This window comes from Dendrobates tinctorius, unplaced genomic scaffold (genome assembly GCF_039654945.1).
Source record: "Dendrobates tinctorius isolate UK_male_01 unplaced genomic scaffold, ASM3965494v1 ptg000022l, whole genome shotgun sequence".
Taxonomy (NCBI): domain Eukaryota; kingdom Metazoa; phylum Chordata; class Amphibia; order Anura; family Dendrobatidae; genus Dendrobates; species Dendrobates tinctorius.
The window spans coordinates 41,679,197-41,698,603 of NW_027361690.1; the positions used below are offsets into that span (position 1 = coordinate 41,679,197).

The 19,407-nt window shown below is 44.8% G+C and overlaps 1 protein-coding gene across 2 annotated transcripts in view; it reads left to right on the forward strand.

The window, feature by feature from the left end:
• Positions 1-5,384, forward strand: part of UNC45A (unc-45 myosin chaperone A) — a 67,124-nt gene extending 61,740 nt beyond the window's left edge. For both annotated transcript variants that reach the window (XM_073568631.1, XM_073568632.1), the window contains exon 20: positions 2,745-5,384. In XM_073568631.1, coding sequence (XP_073424732.1) covers positions 2,745-3,017 — 273 coding nt within the window. In that variant the 3' untranslated portion in view covers positions 3,018-5,384. The remainder of the gene's footprint in view (positions 1-2,744) is intronic.
• The last annotated feature ends 14,023 nt before the right edge of the window (positions 5,385-19,407 follow it).

Below are 19,407 nucleotides of genomic sequence, written 5' to 3' on the forward strand. Positions count from 1 at the left end.
TGGGGTGTAGTGCCATCTAGTTAGAATTTTATAAAAGGATTTATGTATTGCCTTGCAAATATTAGCTTTATATGTATATTTCAGACTATTCTACCAGTTATCCTCAGTGAAAGATTTTTTTTTTTCAATTCTAGCTGCCATTTCTCCATATGAGAATTTTTTTTTTCTTTCAAAATTGGTGTCATTCTTTAGAGTTTGATATATAGTTTTGGTTTTCCATAGGGTTTTGTTATTGATGTTTGTCAAAAGTAATCCGGCCACTTCAGAAAGTGACTTTACCATTCACAATTGTTTTGATCACATCTTTACTTAGCATAGGATATAAGAGAACTGAACTAGCCAGGTTGTACTTTTGTTTAATAATCTGAAATGGATAGAAATTTTCGCCATCATACAAATCTTTCACTTTCTTTAAACCTGCCTAAATTCAAGTTTCTGGTAATTGTTAATGAAATCAAAATTCTATTCGAGATAATGGTATATTATTAATATGCTTAACCTTCGAGGATTTCAAATTAGATTTAGCGAAAACTTTCCGTGCTTGAATTGTGGCCTGAATAGTAGGGTGCGTCAGTTACTGAAGAGAAGGATTAAATAGACCTCTTCAAGAACTACTCTTGAAACATGTATTCTTATTTGTTGGAAATCCTAGGTTAGGCCATGCAGGTACGGCATCTTTTCTGAGCCAATATCTACTTTGAGTTATGAGATTTGTATAATAGTAGCACATTAGATGCGGGAGTCCTAAACCTCCTTGAAACTTACTTTTCCAAAGGATCTTTTTCGAAATTCTCTCCCTTTTGTTATTCCACGTAAAATTAAGCATAAGCTGATATCGTTAAAAGGAATTGGAAGAGGTAAGGCCCTGAAAATTATATCAAATATTTGGAAGAGAAAGCATTTTAAAAGATTTTATTCTTCCCATCCAGGTCAGGTCAGATTTTCCCAAATTATATTGTTCTTTTGAAATATTGCTACATAGTAAATCCAAATTGGATGAAATAATTTGTTTTAAAATTTGTAGTCAATTTTATGAATGCAAATAATAGGTATGAAGAATTCAAAAATAAATGGAAGCTTGGTCGCATTTATGCCCCTGAGGGAAAGTTTTATTGGAACAAATTTATTTTGGAATTCAATACTTGGAAACATTTTATGGTTGTCATTGGTTTGGGCAAGTATGATCTACCGTATGTATATTTTGGTTGCATTGATGTAAAAGTATGTTACATATTTCCTGAAGATTTTATACTTCTATAAAAGATGATAATCTTATGTTATAACTGATTGTATAAATCTGAGTTCTCCCTTTTGCATCTTTTGGTAGGAAAAAATGTGTAAAATCGTTTTGATTTTTATACTTTTTTTTTCTCCCATTCATTTGAATGATTGAATAACATTCTAAAAACACTGAATGAAGTGACATGTTGCAGATCTGACACTGCTTCAAATCTGCAAGGAAAAATGAAGCGGAGTGTGTCTGAGATTTTAGAAATCTCATTTATTTTGCTGGTACTATAAACTGCAGCATTTTGTTGCAGAAACTTCGGCTGCAGATACTTAACATGTGCACATACCCCTATTTATTATGCCACATCTGTAGACCAGGTGCACACAGATATTTCCCAGGTTTGGCGTTCGACAGTCTGGAATAGGGTGCACCAAATGTATTAAAGGGTCAGTGCAGATACTATTCCAACCAAGTGTAGGTGCAAGGGGCGCCCTTGTGTGGAGAAACACTTAACTACACCTTCCCACCCACTTATTGTTCCTCTGTTTTCACCCACCTTCCCATGCTTTTATTGACAGAGCTTTATAGAGCCATCGATAACTGGAAAACAAGTGGGTGACAAGATGTAATTAAACGACTGGCTCCACCATGGTGCATCGGGCGCCTGCACTTTGTTCAAACAGTCATTCTGTGCTTACATATTCCCTTTGAGTCACAAGCCTTAAAGAATTGATGACCTATCCTTAGGCTAGGTCATCAATGTCTGATAGGTCTGGGTCTGACACCCCTGCCGATCAGCTGTTAACGGTGGCAGCGGCAGTTGCCAGCTTGAAGTGCTGTCTTGCTGAGCTGGCCGTCTCCTGATAGTGGCCACAGCCGGGTACTGCACATCCGCCTACTATTGATTTGAATAGGAGGGGGATGTGCAGTACTCGCTTTGGCCAGTGTCGGAAGACTGAGCTGCTCTGCAAGTATTTCTGGATGGCAACTACCGCCGCCATTAACAGCTGATCAGCAGGGGTGTCGGACCTGGACCTATCAGACGACCTATATAGGTTTTTAAATACATCGGTTAGGGACTGCTCTGATATGGGTGTGCCTTGACGGTTGGTAGAGCGGCTTAGTATACATTTTTTTTGCAAAAAACGTATCAACCAAATACCCTGTTTGTTATCTTTTTACTAGCACTTGCTGTTTACTGTTACTTTTTTACAACAGAGTATTTTTATCCGTTTGTTATACTGTGTTTTTCTGTGTTTCATTCTTTTGGTGGTGTGAACACTGTCATACAGACTTGTTCACTGTGTGCATGGCCCATGTGTTTATATTGAAGTGGACATGAGTTAGTCGACCGGCCTTATTTGCAAAACCTTACATTCTTCTTAGGGGCTGGCACAAAAGAGGCAAAATTGTTTAGTGACTTTTTGACTGCAGAAATCTAATGTAGATGACTACCCTCACAAAGTTTGCCTTCTATTTATGTTGCGATCACTGGTGAACTTTCTCATTGCAGACTGACCACTGGTTAGAGATTCTTCAGACACTGCTTCTAAGTGAGAATACAGAGCTTCAGCATCGTGGAACGGTCACGGTCTTAAACATGATGACTGCAGACAAGGCGTTGGCAGAGAAGTTGATGGAGAGCGAAATGTTTGAAATTCTTACTGTTCTTGCAAGAAACGAAGAAGAAGAAAAGAAGCGGCCCGTGGCTCGAGCTGCACAAGAGTCTTTAAACAAAGCGGTTGAGTATGGACTTATTAAGCCCAACCTGACTAGTAAGGACTAAGTCTTCAAGACTCGCTCCTTACTCTTTTACCATTCTATGCAGAGATTGTTTTACATTTTGCTGTTCACTGACAGCAAGCAGTGATCTCAAACATTAAGGAATAGAAACCCACAGTACAAGGTAAAGTCTAAATCGGTTTCATTATTCCCCTCTACTTGAATAAAAACCCTTTTACGCACTGCGATCATTCTGAATTAATCCAGTCTGTGCAGTATAATGAAAATGGGTGGCCAAGTAATCTCCTAACTCAAGACGGAGTGGTTTCGTTTTGGTCATGGAGGTAAACATTTATCGATGGTTTACATATATACGTCTTAATATACAAAGTTTTGTGACCTTACAAAATGCTTTTTTTCCCTCCAAGAAATAGTACTTTTTAAATTCTGAATTCTTTCTTCTAAATTGTACCTTCTAATTTAATTGCAGCAATTTTGAGCACATTAGGGCAGTTCTTGCTGCTGTACTGTCTGGGTTATTCATTAAATTGTCAGCAATAATCGGCCCTGTTATGAGTCAGGAATGGAAATAACTTTTAAATGTTTTTTTTTTTTTTTTAAGTGGTTTTGTTTTGCAGGAAAGAGTCCAAACTGACTCCTTGCTGAACAGTTCCGAGGTAATATCTGTAGAATAGAGACTGTTAGATGACTATTAAAGGGTACTGACAGCAGATTCAGGCCGCCTAAACCATAGGCTCCCTTGTTACAAAGGACTATGGATTTAATCCAAAATTGCTGATTTGTACGCTAATCTAAATAAATTTGGCACATCTTACTCCATCACACTTTTCATCAAGAGACTTGCATCTCTTAATACGCTTGGCTCATCCTTTAGATGGTATGCACCAGCCTAAAAAATATACAACATACACTGTTGAATCTGAGGGGGTGGGCGCAGTCAAACCGTTTTTCCAAGCTTTTTCCTTTCCAAAGAGTCTTCCACGTCCCGCAGTTACAATATTGCTTGTTCTACTGGCTTACAAGCTAATTACAATATCAATATATATTCAGCAAAATTGCATAAAAGATGCCCAGGAAGAGGTTTGCACAGACTTTACAAACTTCCACCTGGTGTCTCTCCAGGCTTTAGTGTAAGCTGGCTATATACAATGGATTAATATTGACCACACCCACCGAATTGTGTGAGACCAATAATAATGTGTATGGGGATCCGCAGCTGACAAGACATGCCCGAAGGATTGGGCAGTTGGGTTTCAACATGCCCAATCCTTTTCTTCTGCTGGGAGACTAGCTGCCACCCGTGGTGACCGATTAATTTCCCTGTCACCAGTGAGAACACCTATCCCTATGGGTGAGCATGCACCTGTATAAGATCGAAGAGACTGGCACCTATCCAATATAACCAGCAACAGCAGAGGGCATAGACAGTGCTGTAATATAGAGATGAGCAAAAAGATTCACGCTATCCTGCTCCGGATGCCTCTTGTGGTTACCAGGACCCCCGCATAGTCATAACGCATGTCACTGGGATCTAGTCGTTACAAGAGATACCCAGGTTGCTGGCATTTGAGTGGCCATAGAGGACGTTCCCATTGCCCTGGACTGACTGCCAAGGAGGATAAAAGTGGGTTCTGCAGCAGCGCAGTAATAATCTTTTTTTCTTATCCCTAGTGTAATACATAATCTCAGGATCACATTTTCTTTTTTCTTACCTGGCTTGTCTATTTTTTAAGGTCGTCCCTTTTTTTTGTAATACACTAAATGCTTTAGTTGTGGAAGGGAAGCAGTGTGAAGTTTGTTTTTATTTTTACAAATATATGCTAATCAAGGTTCACCCTTAACCGTTTTATCCCAATCATTATGATAATTACTGGGGTGATCATAAGAATTGACTATTTACATACATGATGTATTGTCAGGATGATTACATCTTTATGGGAAATTAAACTTGGTGTAAATAAATAAACTTTTCCATATGTCACATTCAGATAGTTCGCTGTACTCTTGAATAGTTATACAGAAACCGCATTGCTTTGGGGTGTACCAAGAATAAACATATCTCGTGCTAGACGCCGGCCGTTCCGAGGGGGTGTCTTTGTGGTACTAGGCGAAGTAAAGCTGAAAGCCACGTGCACTTACTGGCTGCTGCAGGACCACATTCACCTTCTTGCATTCTATAAAATGACTTATTTTGCTTTAGCACATGACATTTACTGTACGTACTGCACTGACTATTCCGCTGTCTGATCGCTCTACATTCCCTGTCTTGTGTCAGCGATTGTTCACATTTGCCTTTTTATTCATGTTTCCATGCACTGCTTATTTATATGCCTAGCAGAATAAGGATATTCCTTGGATTTTTGTAATTTGTCATGATATTAAATCAATAAATCCATTTCTGATAAAATTATCACAGTGGCTATTTTGTTACTTTTTAAAAAATTGTGAATTATCCATTTAAAAATAACTATGGCCTTGTTATATAGGCATTGCACCACAACAATGAAGCGAGGCCTACTAATCAGAAGAGGCGTTTCGTACGTGGACAGGTACTAGTAGATTTTCAGGGCTCTGGTCTTGCAGCCTGGACTACTGAATTGCCTGGTCAGGATGATTCGTGTTTACTTTGTCAGAACCCCTCCCTTCCGGAAGATGTATGGTATATACTCGAGTATAAGCCGACCTGAGTATACGCAGAAGACACCTAATTTTTGCCACGGAAAACTGGATAAGCTTATTGACTCAAGTGTAAGCTGGGTATGCATTGTCCGCACATGCCTATCCTGCTATGTGTGGCTCTCCCCATCCTGTCCTGGTATGTGGCTCCCCCATTTTGTCCTGGTATGTGTGCACACCCCCCCCCCCCCCGGTATGTGTGACTCTCCATGTATGCATGGCTTCCCCCCCATCGTTGTATGCATGGCTCACCCGTTCGCCAAGTTCTACAGAGTTCCTACTTATACCTTGGCAGATACCACCCTAGGTGGAAGAATTTTGCAAGCATCAGTGGCAAGTTCTCTGACCTGAATGAAGTTTGTACTGTTTTCCCTCCCCAGGGACTTCTTTGGACATCCCATGGTTTCCTGTGTCCCCCAGTGAACTGATAAGAGAACAGGATTTTTTAGTTACTCACCATAAAATCTGTTTCTTGGAGCCTTCGTTTAGGTGACAAAGCACCACCCCATGTTGACAACTGTATTGTTTTCTTTCTATTGTTACCGTTTTTAGTTTTGTGGTATATTATTTCTTGCACAACTGGTTTCCTGTGTCCCCCCCCAATGAAGGCTCTGAGAAACAGATTTTACGGTGAGTAACCAAACAATCCTCTTAGCTAGTGGAGCCCCTCACCTCTACCCATGTTCTCCCAGAGGCTCCTCGCTTCTTTTTACAGCAGAAAATATAATGGAATGTCAGTGATACAAGACTGTGAACCCTCGCGGGCAGGGTCATCTCTCCTTCCGTACCTGTGTGTGCCTTGTATTGCTCACGTTTATTGTACTTGTCTTTGTATGCCCCTTTTTCACAGGTAAAGCGCCATGGAATAAATGGCCAATGGTGAGGAAGATGGGTGTACATACTTTTTTTTAAAGAAAAAAAGCAACTAAATTAGTACATGTGAAATTAGCCTGTAAAAGGGGGGGGGGGTATGAAAATCTATCATGGCCATATTTTCCTTGGAATTCACCCCTTCCATAATATCCTGAAACTCAATGACAGAACATGCTGCAGACATGAAAATTAACATATTTTCCAGATTTTGAATTGGGTTTTTAAAACCTTATTTACTTGCATTGTTGATTTTCTGTGCAAATATCACACTCAAACTCCACAGCAATGTGCCACATGGGAACATGGTCTAATAAGTGCAAACAATGTGGAATAAGTCACAAAAGCCGGCTCAAGCAAAACCAATCTTTGGGTAGCAAAGAAAAAATCCATGGTATTTCTCACCCATGACAGCACCACGGAGAGAGGGGATCCGCCCTTCAGGGACAGGCAGGAACCTACAGATAAAAGGGTGGTACCTCTCCTCCGCCTTCAGTTGGGTTCCTGTCCCTGACGGGAGACCCACAGTACGGTACTTTGCGTGTGTCCAGGATCCGGGGCCGGCCTGACCGGTGATGGCAGCGGGGAGGCCCCTGCCTCGGGAAGATGCGGTGCCCAAAGCCGCCACTGCTGGGGCCGATGCGGGCTACCGGGTGAGCGGGAGGGAGAGATGCCGAAGCCGCCGCTCCGGAGAGGAAGTTGGGACTCGCAGGGACCCGGCAAACATACGGGCGGCGCCGGGGTACAGAGGTGTACCAAGATGGCGGCCGCCCCGGAAGTAGAAGCCGGCTTCCGGGTCCTGAGAACCGGCGCATGCGCAGGAGCGCTCTCCCAGGGACCTCGGTGCAGGATGGGAGCAGTGACGTCACAAGGGGCGGCAAAATTGAAAATGGTGGTTTCACAACTGGCTGGAAGCGATCCTGATAATGGAGGATAGCGACCAGCAACAGGAGCAGCATGCTAGGCTGCAGCAGCGCCACCAACACCACCACCGGCAGAAGGAACGAGACAGAGATGGCCGTTCCAGCAGTCACTCCACGTGGCGCAGTACGTCAGCGGCAAGGAGCAAATCGCTACCAGGAGATCAGCCTATACAGGACCTGACTCCATCTCCCGAACCGGCACCTGCAGCCGCGCACCTTTGGGGGTAAGTGATCTTCGTGAATGTTCATCCTTGTAATACATTCCTCTCCCTTATTAGGGAAAGAAGAAGGGGAAAAAGAACAGGGAATGCCCCACTTGCACTAGAGCCCTACCTGTATCATGGGAGAAAAAACTGTGAGTCTTGCACGAAGGAAATTCTTTGTCAGGAGACTCCGGATTTCGCATCCGACCTAAGGGCCGCAATTAAATCAGAGGTTCAGAGTGCCCTCGTATCCCTTAAGCATAGGGATAAAACGAGGAAGAAAGACACGATAGAAACCTCCCAGTCAGACTCTTCCACGTCGGGAGAAATCGCGTCTAAAACCTCGGAATCCGGCTCCTCAGACGAGGAAACAGGAGGGCGTCACGGTTTTCCCCTAGAAGAGGTAGACAGACTAGTAAAAACTGTAAGGTCTACCATGGGGGTATTGGACCCTAGGCCGGATAAAACAGTCCAGGACATAATGTTCGGGGGACTAGGCCAGAAAAAACGGAGAGTATTTCCGCTTAATGAAATTGTCAAGGGCCTAATCAAAAAAGAATGGGACAAGCCAGACAGGAAAAAAACTACAGTCCCTTCCCTTAAAAGAAAATATCCCTTTGAGGAGGAGGCATCTGCGTCTTGGGATAAAGCCCCGAAACTCGATGTAGCAGTCGCTAAGGCCTCAAAGAAATTCGCCCTTCCCTTTGAGGACATGGGCACCCTCAGGGACCCCCTAGATAAAAAGGCAGATACCTTTCTAAAGGGGGCATGGGAGTCGGCAGGCGGTAACCTCAGGCCAGCAATAGCGGCGACATGTACCTCAAGAGCCCTAATGGTATGGGTGGACCAACTTGAGAAACAGCTGAGGGAAGGGACACCAAGAGATAAGATCTTAGATTCTATCCCAGTAATAAGGGGAGCGGCTGCATTCCTAGCGGACTCATCGGCTGATTCAGTCAGGCTATCGTCCAAAACAGCAGCACTTTCAAACGCGGCCCGAAGGACACTATGGCTTAAAAGTTGGCCAGGGGGACCTACAGACCAAAATGAAATTATGTTCAATCCCCTGTGAAGGAAATTCCTATTTGGGGAGATGTTAGATGACATCCTCCAGAAAGCAGGGGACAAGAAGAAAGGATTCCCAAATTTGGGGCCAGCAGCATTTAAGAGGCCCTTTTGAAATAGGAGGTTTTTTCAGAGGAGACGACCAAGGGAACAAAAGTGGGATGACAAAAGAAGAGATAGAGGGTTCTTCTTTAATAACTCTCCCCGAGACAAAAAGCCCTCCAAGTGACAGTACGCCCAGGGTGGGGGGAAGGTTATCACTTTTCCTGCCAGCCTGGAAGAGAATTTCAAACAACCCATGGATAGTAAACCTACTCCAGGAGGGCCTAAGAATAGACTTTCTCTCTCTTCCACCTCAAAAGTATGTAACAACGCTGCTGAGATCCAGTACGCGAGAACAGGAAGCGCTAGAAAGCGAGGTCCTAGGCCTAGTAAAAAAAAGGAGTCCTCCAGGAGGTTCCCCTGCAGGATATGGGCAGAGGGTTCTACTCCCCTCTTTTTCTAGTAACCAAACCGGACGGCACCTTTCGAACGATTATAAATCTGAAAAAACTAAACGAATACGTCAGGAATCAGAGCTTCAAAATGGAGTCGATCAGGTCCACCACCAAAGTCCTGTTCCCAAACTGCTACATGACTGTGTTAGATCTCAGCGACGCCTATTATCACGTCCCTATCCACAAAGACTCCAGAAAATATCTCAGGTTAGCCGTCTCAATAAAGGGCAAGGTGAAAGAATTCCAGTACAGAGCCCTACCGTTCGGAATATTGATAGCCCCGCGGGTATTCACCAAAATAATAGCAGAAATGATGGCTCACATAAGGGAACAAGACATAATAATAATCCCGTATCTAGACGATTTCCTAATAGCAGGCAGCTCGGCTCAAAAATGCAGAGAACAGAGCGACAGGGTGATGGACACTCTACAAGGCCTAGGCTGGCTCCTAAATCTGAAAAAATCAAGATTGGAGCCCAGCAGGGTACAAGAATTCTTGAGCCTAACACTAGACTCAAACATTCAGGAGTGTCGCCTCCCAGACCACAAAAAGGAGAAAATCGCTCAAATTACAGCGAGAGCAATCCAAAATCCCTCTATGACACTAACTAAGGAAGGCTATGTCACTGCTGGGTTCCCTATCCGCCTGCCTGCCAGCAGTTCAATGGGCTCAGCTACACACGAGAGATCTCCAGTGGGACGTATTAGCCAACCAGGCAGCAATAGGGAGACACCTAGAGGGTCGTATTACCCTAAATTCAAGAACTATTCATTCCCTAGCTTGGTGGGGAAACCAGGAAAATCTGTCCAAAGGGATCCCCTGGGTAACAAATATAACACACATAGTGACAACGGATGCCAGTCCCACGGGATGGGGAGCACACATGAACAACGAGGTGACTCCGGACGTATGGGGAGATCAAGAACTAAAAGCCTCCTCAAGTCAAAAAGAGCTTCTAGCAGTAGGCTATGCACTGACACACTTCCTACCCCTGCTCTGGAATCACCATGTCCGCATTCTTTCGGACAATCGAGTCACAGTGGCCTATTTAAATCATCAGGGGGGAACCAGGTCCCATGCCCTAATGGACACATCCGCCAAAATCCTCAAACTGGCAGAGGCAAACCTGCTATCTCTGACAGCCCTACACATCCGGGGTACAGAGAATCAAAGGGCAGACTTTCTGAGCCGCACCCAATTACGACAGGGGGAATGGGTACTAAAGTGGTCCATTTTTCGGCAGATTGTAAAAATGTGGGGGACCCCAGACATAGATCTGTTTTGCCGATTTCAAAAACAAAAAAATAGACACCTTCTGCTCCCTATATCCCAGGGGGAATCCTCTAACTCTGGACGCGTTTATGCTCCCATGGACACAGAGTCTAACATATGCCTTTCCCCCAATCATGCTCATCCCAGCGGTCCTAAGGAAAGTCAGGGAGGACGGGGCAAGAATGATACTGATAGCCCCTTTCTGGCCCAAAAGAACCTGGCTTTCCTGGCTAAGAATGCTCTCAGTAACCGACCCATGGATCCTACCGGATCTCCCGGACCTGCTATCGCATGGCCCAGTGTTACATCCTCAGGCACCGAACCTCCATTTAACAGCATGGAATTTGAGAGGGCACTGATGAGGGACAGGGGATTTTCAGAGAACCTGATAACTACACTACAAAACAGTAGGAAACCGATTACGATGAGAGCTTACAGCAGAACATGGAAAAAATTCCTATCCACTTCTAGGGCAAAGGTTCAGGACGGGGTTCAGATTGATAATATCCTAGAATTTCTACAAAAGGGCCTAGAACAGGGTCTGGCGATCAACACATTAAAAGTACAAATGGCGGCGTTAGGCGCCCTCTATAACCATGATGTGGCAGGTGACCCCTGGGTAGCACTGTTTATTAAGGCCGCAACCAGATCTAGGCCAATAGCTAGTCAAAGGTTACCGTCATGGGACCTGAATCTTGTACTTTCAACACTGACAGGCCCTCCGTTCGAACCAATTTACTCGGCACCCCTAAAAATCCTATCACTTAAAATGGTGCTTCTGGTGGCACTAACATCAGCTCGGAAGAGTGATCGATATTCAAGCCTTATCGGCAGGGCCACCTTTTACAAAAATTCTAGAGGATAGAGTCATCCTAAAACCTGACCCAGCCTATCTACCTAAAGTATCATCACATTTCCACAGGTCCCAAGAGGTAGTCCTTCCTTCCTTTTGCCAAAATCCAAAGAATAGGGGGGAATAAAAATTCCACACTTTAGATGTTAAAAGGTGCCTAGTACAGTACTTAGAGGCCACCAAAAAATGTAGGAAGGAAGGCTCTCTTTGTATGTTTCCAGGGTCCTCGGAAGGGGCTCAAGGCATCCAAGAGTACCCTGGCGAGGTGGATAAGGGATGTGATTGCCCTGGCATACTCATCCAGTGGAAATACCATCCCGGAGGGGCTGAGAGCTCATTCCACAAGGGCAATGGCGACCTCATGGGCTGAAAGATCTGAGGTATCAATAGAACAAATCTGTAAGGCGGCCACCTGGTCATCACCTTCGACCTTTTTCAGGCACTATAGATTAGATCTAGCCTCTACGTCTGACCTGACCTTCGGGAGAAGGGTCCTTCAGGCGGTGGTCCCTCCCTAAGCTACCAATCTCTGTAATTCTCTCCGTGGTGCTGTCATGGGTGAGAGAATAGCTTAGTTACTCACCGATAACGGTGTTTCTCGGAACCCATGACAGCACCCGCTTATTCCCCTCCCCTTCACGATTGTGGTGAGCACGTTTTACTGTTAGTAGAGTGTTTCCATTTAGGCACGGTGCTTTTGATAAATAAGCAGTATTATAATATTGTGTATATATTTCTGTTGTCTAACTAACCTGGAGACCCTCTGATGCTCTGTAACCTACTGAAGGTGGAGGAGAGGTACCGCTCTTTTATCTGTACGTTCCTGTCCCTGAAGGGCGGATCCCCTCTCTCCGTGGTGCTGTCATGGGTTCCAAGAAACACCGTTATCGGTGAGTAACTAAGCTATTTTAAAAATTGATCAATTTTAAAGTGCTTTTGTGACAAGTTATCCTCGACAATGGATAACATCTGTCTGCAAAAAAATGTCTTCTGGAATACTTCAGTCTTGTTAGTTGACACTAGATAGCCGATACATTTGCCACTTTTCACAAATAATTTTAATGATATGCTTAACCCCTTACTGACGGAGCCAATTTGGTACTTAATGACCAAGCCAATTTTTACAATTCTGACCACTGTCACTTTATGAGGTTAAAGCTCTGGAACGCTTCAACGGCTGTCACTGATTCTGAGTTTCTTTTTATCGTGACATATTGTATACACTTCATGTTAGTGGTAAAATTTCTTCGTTATAACTTGCATTTAATTATGGAAAAAAAAGTACATTTTGAAAATTTTTCAATTTTCAAACTTTTAATTTTTGTACCCTTAAATCAGATATAGAAAAACAAAAAGTCAGCTCACCCATCAGTTGTTACTGGACTCAGAGCACGGAAACTGTAGTGCAACAGGAAAAGCAATGATTCAAGGTATAATCCAGCTCAAACAAGTCCATTGCAAAGACTAAGAACTCTTGTTCGAAACGTGTCTGCCTACGCTATTTCCACTTGGGGTTTGTGATTTTTTTACACTATGTATTTACGAAAAATATTTTCCCAATAAAAATGTTTTGAATTTTTTAACAGACTTGTTTGAGCTGGATTATACCTTGGATCATTCTTAAATCAGAGAGTGATGTCACACAAAATAGTTAATAAATAACAGTTCCCACATGTCCACTTTACATTAGCATAATTTTGAAATAATTTTTTTTTGTTAGGACATTATAAGGGTCCAAAGTTGACAAAGGGTTAAAACCTCCCCAATTCTAACTCCAACCCTAATCCCAACCCTAACCACAACTCTAACTTTAGCCCCAACCCCAACTATAACCCTTACCATAACCCTAATGGAAAAATGGAAATATAGGGTTTTTTGTGTACTCACCATAAAATCCTTTTCTCCGAGCCAATCATTGGGGGACACAGACCATGGGTGTTATGCTGCTGCCACCAGGAGGCTGACACTAAGTAATACAAAGAAAGTTAGCTCCTCCTCTGCAGTATACATCCTCATGCTGGCTCCCAGAGAACCAGTTCAGTGTAAAAGCAGTTGGAGATCAATAACAACATATAAGAGTATAACATGTCAGTTCACAGGACAAGCACAGAGCCATTTACAGGGTGGGTGCTGTGTCCCCCAATGATTGGCTCGGAGAAAAGGATTTTACAGTGAGTACACAAAAATCCATATTTCTCCTTTGCCTCATTGGGGACACAGATCATGGGACAACCCAAAGCAGTCCCTGAGTGGGCACAACATAACAGATCGGGCCTAGCAAAACAGCTGCCTAAAAGTGCGCTACCGCGGCCTGTAGAGTTCACCTGCGAAGACTCACATCTGCGGAAGTTTGGGTGTGAATATTATAGTGCTTCAACAATGTGTGCAGACTGGACAAAAACGCAGTCATGCCGGCCTGCCGTGCTGACACCTGGTGCCTAATGGCCCAAGAAACCCCTATCAACTGAGTAGAGCGTGCCCCGATCTCTGCTGGGATAGGCTGGCCTCTGACGCAGGACGACTCCCGGAAGGAGAAACGAATCTAACTGGTGATCATAGTTGATAAAGCGGCTAAACCCTTCCTGTGACCATCAGGAAGGCTGAATAAAGCGTCCGACCTTCGGAAGGATGCTGTCCTCGATACGTACCTTCTGAGAGCTCCACCTTCGTATATAGTATGGAGAACCCATTCCACTTTGTGGAAGTCCGATACCACCTTGGCAACAAGGGGCGAGAACAGCCTGAGGGCAACCTTGCCTTGATGGAAATAAGGAAAGGTGTCTGAAAAGACAGAGCGGGACCTCTGAAAAGTCACCGGAATGACATAACCACAGAGGAAAAAAGTGCGACCTTCTATGACCATAAGGTCAGTCCAGATCAAAAGGAGTCCCCTGTAAGACCCCTAGAACCAGTTAAGGTCCCAAAAATCTAGCAGTATGCAATAGGGAAGTCTCACATGAGATGCTCCCTGCATGAAAGACCTTGCAGATTTATTGCGATAAGGCTAAAATCTGGATTTTCAGCGAACTGAGCACCAGGCCTGAATCCAGATTGTTTTGAAGGGGAAAAAAAGGGGGCGGTATCCGTGATCCCTGCCCCATGCAAAAAGGGTGCTGAGGCGGCCATACAGCACTAGTCGCTCACAACTTGTGAGACCCACCTGGGTCAGAGCTCGAGTACTTTGGCGTTTAATCTGTACGCCATCAGATCTACATCCGAGTGCCCTAGTGAAGACAGATTTGTTGGAAGACTTCTGGATGAAGTTCCCACTTTCCTGAGGCTAGACCCTGACAGCTGAGGAAGTCTGCAGCCCATTTTCCCACTCCTGGGATGAGCCCTGTGGAGATCACCAGAATTTGGATGGGGGGACCTGCCAGAAGACAGTGAAACTGTTGTAGGGCTAGTCATATCACTCGGATCTCCAGATTGTTGATCGGGAGTCTGTGAGCCCGAGTTGGCCGGCGGCCTTGAGTAGTGTGGTAAATACTGGCCCTCGGTAGACACTACTAACATTAAACTGGAAAAAAGGATCTCCCCTATTTGAGGGAGGAGCTCAAGTCCACTGACTGAGAGCCAGTCTGACCCGCAGACAAATGGAGCGAAGGGTACCGCTTCCATTGCCGCCACCATTTTTCCCAGAACCCTCATAGCAACTCTGATGGAGTAAGGGGACGAGGGACACCGTGCGTGAGCTTCCTGCTGGAGGACCAAGGCCTTATCTTGAGGGAGAAGTATCAATCCTCTGGAGGTGTCCAGAAACATCCTCAAAAAGGATAACTGCTGGACTGGAAATGGGGAAGCCTAACAGCCAGCTCAGGCGAGACAGGGTATCGCAAATGATACATACAGATTCGGTGCAGTTCTGGAAGTACAGTCCCTTGACTAGAAAATCATCCAGATAGGACAGGATGACCACGGTCAGGGAGTGCAAGATGTGAGAAACTTCACCTTTTCCTGTTGAGCTACTAACCGAACGGAAGAATTCCATCCAAAAAAGCGGACTTTAATAAACATGTTAGAAATTTGAGGTCCAGGATCGGTCCTTTGTTACGGCGTGGGAAACACCCTGATTGGGAGGAAGTAGAGGGTCAGCCTGGATTGGTTCCAAGTCCTCACCTAATAACCGAACATTCTGGTAAGGGAGAGATGTTGGAGATTGTTTTGGATGCGGAGTCCGCTTTCCATTTTCTGAGCCATAATGCCCTTCTGATTGTAATGTCATTCGCTGCTGACAGCGCCGTGTAACTAGTCGCATCCAAAGGGGAGTGGACCCATAGTCTCCCACTTGAGAGAATTGATTGCCTAGTTGTGCTGCCTTCGGGAAAAGGTCACTGCTCCCAGTTGGGATACTGGAGGGTCCACTACAGGAGATTCGGCTCAAACTTCCTTTAGATCACTTTTTTTTTTTTCTTTTCTTGTTTTACGTACCCGGAGAAGCTGCCAGGTGGTGGACTTCGCAGTTGTATGCATCAGGTCAGGATAAACCGTCTCTTGCTGTTGCTGCTGTCTTTGGAGTTAAGGTGATGAACTCTCAATCCACCACCCGCTTAACATGGAGGTGGAGAGGGATCGTCCGCCACCTTGCATCATCCGCTAAACAGTGGTAATGCAGTGGAGACTGCTCGGACGCCAAAAAGAGGGTGGCCTCTGTACATCCACGGAGTTCAAGCCCCCCGGGTGGACAGGACTAGTTGTCCGGCAATGGCCTGGCTGCAGAAGAGGTCCCTGAAGGGACCCGTCACCCCTAAAAGAAAGCTCAGACATGGCTTGCACGTTGCAGGAGAGGATACGTGGAGGCGACACTCCACATGCTCGCCTGTTGTTGGTTTGCGGAGATTGGACCCTTGAAAGGATCCGTCGCCCCTGTCATTCTTGGAAAAGTAGTAAAAGTAAAAAATAGAATAAAAAATAAACTATGGTCTGAAGACCAGACCAGTGTGCCTCCTATGGACACTAAGCAACAACTGGTTCTCTGGGAGCCAGCATGAGGGTGTATACTGCAGAGGAGGAGCTAACTTTCTATGTATTACTTAGTGTCAGCCTCCTGGTGACAGAAGCATAACACCCATGGTCTGTGTCCCCAATGAGGCGAAGGAGAAAAATACTTTTTTTAATTTTACCCAAGGGGGTGAGAAATAGGAATTTTTATGTACTCACCGTTAAATCCTTTTCTCCGAGCCAATCATTGGGGGACACAGATAGTGGGTGATATGCTGCTTGCCACGAGGAGGACACTAAGTAAACCAGGAAAAAAGTTAACTCCTCTCCTGCAGTATACACCCTCTCGCTGGATGAGACTTCTCCAGTTCAGTGAAAAAAGCAGGAGGAGCATAAACAGTCAGTTATGGTTATTGTTATGTCAAAACCTAAGACTGCTACAGTGAGCCAATAGGCTTAACAGGGTGGGTGCTGTGTCCCCCAATGATTGGCTCGGAGAAAAGGATTTTACAGTGAGTACACAAAAATCCCTATTTCTCCTATGCCTCATTGGAGAACACAGACAGTGGGATGTCCTAAAGCAGTCCCTGGGTGGGGAGCATACATCTGCTAATACCCCATGTACCACTGACTTAACACTGTGGTACTGCCGATTGCAGGATGCGTCTGCCGAGAGCTGCATCCGCAGAGGCCTGAGAATGAATCTGGTAATGTTTTGTAAAAGTATGCAGACTGGACCAAGTCGCAGCCTTGCAGACCTGTTCTGCCGAGGCCTGGTGCCGAATGGCCCAAGAGGTGCCCACTGAGCTGGTAGAGTGCGCCTTAATCCCTGCTGGGACAGGCGCATTCCTGACACGGTAGGATTCCTGAATCGCCACGCGAATCCACCTGGCTAGTGTTGCTTTTGAAGCTGCTAGACCCTTCCTATGCCCCTCTGGAAGCATGAACAGGGCATCTGACTTGTGGAAGGGAGCCGTCCGCGAGATGTCCCATCTCAAAGCCCTAACCACATCCAGGGTGTGGAGGGCCTTCTCAATGCGATGGACTGGTGCCGGACAAAAGGAAGGCAAAACAATTTCCTCACTGAGGTGGAAAGAGGATTCGACTTTGGGCAGTAAGGACCGGGACGTCCTGAGAACTGCCTTGTCCTGATGAAAGTTCAGGAATGGAGGGCGGCAGGACAGGGCCGCCAATTCCGAAACTCGTCTGATTGACATAATTGCCACTAGAAAGACCACCTTCCAAGAGATGGCGGTCAGTGGCATGTCCTGCAGTGGTTCGAAAGGAGCCTCCTGTAAGGCCCCGAGAACCAGGTTAAGGTCCCATGACTCCAATGGCCTTCTATAAGGAGGCGCCACATGGGATACTCCCTGAATGAACGTCTTGACCTGAAGCTTGGTGGCAATTTTGCGTTGGAATAGCAGTGACAAGGCCGAAATCTGGCCTTTGAGCGAGCTGCCGTGCATTGTGCGACTCTTTAGTTGACGAATTTATACCACAGCCCACAACGGAGAGCTGGCTTGAAATTGCTGACAATTTCCAAAAAAATGTCAGTTTCCAAATTGCTTGGGTGCAGTGGACGGGAAACATATCCGCATCGTCGAACCTGCTGGATCTGGCTTCGAATACTTTTTTTTTTTTTTTTTTTTTTTTAAATCAGATAATTTTTATTAACAATATTCAAATTGACAACTACACACAATTGTGTCAGGAAAGGAGAATAGTCATGTTTACAAACATTTTGAAACAATCCCCCAGTTCCCCCCTCATCTCCCCCCTCCCTTAAATCCTCTATAAACAAGAATGGGACATTAGCATACATTGCTTACACAATAAAACAACATCCCTCTGGAATCAGTTTCTCTCCATCCACGGTTTCCAAAGTGTTTCAAAAGTTTTCCCACTTTTCCTTTTTTCATAAATATCCTTTTCCATATTAATAACCATATCAGACTGTCTATAAAATTCCCGCAGAGTCGGCGGTTCCCCACTCAACCAGTGCCTGGCAATCAACTTACATGCAACATACAATAATCTAGCTATGGCCAGTTTATGATGATTTGGAACTCTGATCTCCTCCACATATCCCAATATATATATCACAGGATCGCTTGCGATTGTACAGCTATACGATTTCCCAATTGCTTCTCCCACCGCCAACCAATATGCATTCAATCTCGTACATTGCCATAACATGTGCAGAATCCCTGCCCCCTCGGACTGGCACCTAGGACTCTCAAAAGTCTGTCTCAGCCCTGCCTTATAAAGCCTATCCGGAGTTCTATATACTCTGTGAAGCACATATATCTGAAAGTCTACCCGGCTCACTTAATGATAACTGAGGAATATATTCCATGATATCTTCCCATTTATCCTCCTCTATCCTTCCCAACTCTTCCTCCCATTTCTCTTTTGCCTTAATAGGGAATCTATTAAGAAAGGTATATAACAAATCCCTATAAATATCGGAGACTACCCCTTTCGTTCCTCTCGTCGCACAGACATAGTCCACCAGAATATCTCTGCAAATTCCCATATCCATCGTTTTACTCTGCGACAGATAGGCATGTCTTTAACTGTCCATATTGAAACCTACAGGTCTCCTGTAACCCATAACTCTCCTGCAGTGTCTCAAAGGATAACAGTCCTCGTGTGTCCTGAATCTGAGCCACATATTGAATACCTAATGATATCCAATTTTTGAATTCCCCCATTTTAATAAATTCAGGTAGTACTTCATTGTTCCATATTGGGGAGAGATTTGTTAATAGTCCCACTTCTCTTGTCTTTTTAATTGCCTCCCATACTTTGTGAACCATTATCAAAGTAGGATAGGCCGCACCAAACTTCCCAAATCCCCCTGCCTCCAGACCCTGAACCAATGGATCCCTTACCACCAACCAAACCAAAATCTGCTGGACTGAACCCAGTCCATTCACCTCTCTCCAACCTCTCATCTGCTGACCCTGTGCTGCCAAAAAATAAATCCAGGGATTCGGAAGGGCCAGTCCCCCCCCATCTTTAGGCCTCTGCAGGAATTCCAGCCTAATTCTTGGCTGTTTCTTCCCACAAACAAGGTCTCGAAATATAGAGTTAATGGTATGAAACCACTTTCGGGGCAACCAAACGGGGGAG